The sequence below is a fragment of the Trichechus manatus genome, unplaced genomic scaffold (genome assembly GCF_000243295.1).
Source record: "Trichechus manatus latirostris isolate Lorelei unplaced genomic scaffold, TriManLat1.0 scaffold00116, whole genome shotgun sequence".
Taxonomy (NCBI): Eukaryota; Metazoa; Chordata; class Mammalia; order Sirenia; family Trichechidae; genus Trichechus; species Trichechus manatus.
In genome coordinates this window covers 1,833,182-1,835,040 of record NW_004444052.1, presented here as the reverse complement: position 1 = coordinate 1,835,040, position 1,859 = coordinate 1,833,182, and the positions used below count along the sequence as shown (strand labels likewise).

Genomic DNA, 1,859 nt, shown 5'->3' with positions numbered 1-1,859 from the left:
GGCTACAGGGTGGGGCCACAGGGAGAAATGCTATTAGACACCAGATGCCTGAACATGTCATTTATATTATTAGTATTAGCAGGAAATATTGCTGAGTGCGAACATACTGGGCCCTGAACAAAATAAAATGAAAGATTATTTTTATTTTATGGTCCTGCTTTTCTAGGCACTCCAGCTTCTAGGACTTACTACTTAGTGAGCTCAAAAAGTAGAATAAGAAAAAATAATTACTCAAACTAGAAGAATTTTGAAAATGAAATCATTATAGCACAGCAATAGCTTTAAACCTACTCACTTCTGTACTGGAAACTATAAGATTGAACACCATAAATTCTTTTGCAAAACTGAGTGAGAAACGGCTGAAATCTGGTACTATCAGATTTGCCATCTGAAATACTCCCCAAATATAAACTCCTCTGACAGCAAAAATTTCCCAATGACAGTGAGGTCAGATTTCCCTTCCTATGAATTCCCTTTCAGATTTTCCTTTCCTGTGGGCCTTGGAGATGCTGTGCAAAGACCAAAACAGACTTTTTTACGTCACATGATCAGGACTAAGGTCCCACTGAAGAAAACACAGCTTCCATCAGACAGTGAGACACTCAGGAATTCCAAACTGATGAAGATTTAACAATAAATTTGTCAACTACTTTTTTATTCCTTTAAGAATCTGGTCCAGCATTCTAGAAATCTAATAGAACAGGCGCTCATTAGGACACAGTTGAGATAAGTGTTCCCCACTAGTTCTTACAGAAGACTTTTTGGGGTCATTTGTCTGTCATGCAGACCCAGAATTCCAAATTCTATTGCTGACCTAACTCGAAGATTTTTTGGATTCTATCAAGACAGAATTGTGTGACTTTCTCGGCCATTTTTGTAGAAGGTATACCTACACAAACTTTTTTTGACAAAAAGCAGCTCTATCCTTCAGTGGTTATCACTGCTGCAGGCCAAGTCTGGGGGACATTTTCTGGGTTCTGCTGTACTCCAGGCTCTGAGAAGTCACCCTCAGAGCCAAGACGGAGGGTACCAACATCCCTGCTTCGATCAGAGCAGCTCCACTTCTGCATACTGCAGTTCTGTGTAAGATTTAATGTCAAATAACAGGTTCTTCAGCTTACTAACAAAATAAAAAAGTATAAACACACTGCCCTGGAATACCTGGGCAGAAACCCCTGTAAGTGCCTGGGGAGGTAGAGCTGAGGAGTCCAGTGATGTTCCTGAGTCATCAGGGTTCAAGTCTCCTTACCTGGCCATCCCCACATCCTTGCTCTGCTTCTGGTTCCTGGTACCACCTCTGACACACAGCAACTGTGCGAACTGTCGATGACCGACGGTCATTCACAGACAGACAGACAGACAGAAGCTGCTTCCCATCAGCCTAGAGCCTAGCGACATTCACCTCCCCAAAGCCAGTGCTGGCAGTGGTTACCTTGTCACTGTCCAATGTATTCTGAGACGTCCGGGAGGCAATGGAAATGGTGTCAGGCTGGCTGCTGCCATCACCTTGGCTGTCCAGGTCCTCTCCATCCCTGGAGATACAAAGACAGTTTCAATTCCTGTCATGGCTGGACTGTTTTTCAAGGCTGTAAAGATCATCTCTGGCTTATTTGGGGAAATAACAGATTTGTGTAAAGATGTGTAAATCAGCCTGCGTCCACCATTATATTTCATGATAAATCACTCTTTATTATTGCAGATTTATTGCTAGATGCTGTGCTAAAGTGTCTTATATCACTCCCATTTACTCCTCACAATATTTAAAATACTGCTGAGGTGACTATTTTCATTTCAGATGCTATATAACTTCTACATGCTATATAACTTGTCCAAGGGCACATGATTAGGAAGACATACTG

General features: G+C 41.9%; 1 protein-coding gene across 1 annotated transcript in view; it reads right to left on the bottom strand.

Annotated features, from left to right (window-relative positions):
- Positions 1-1,859, bottom strand: part of TRIO (trio Rho guanine nucleotide exchange factor) — a 285,006-nt gene that overhangs the window by 112,785 nt on the left and 170,362 nt on the right. Inside the window, exon 31 of the mRNA XM_023738420.1 lies at positions 1,433-1,534. Coding sequence (XP_023594188.1) covers positions 1,433-1,534 — 102 coding nt within the window. The remainder of the gene's footprint in view (positions 1-1,432; positions 1,535-1,859) is intronic.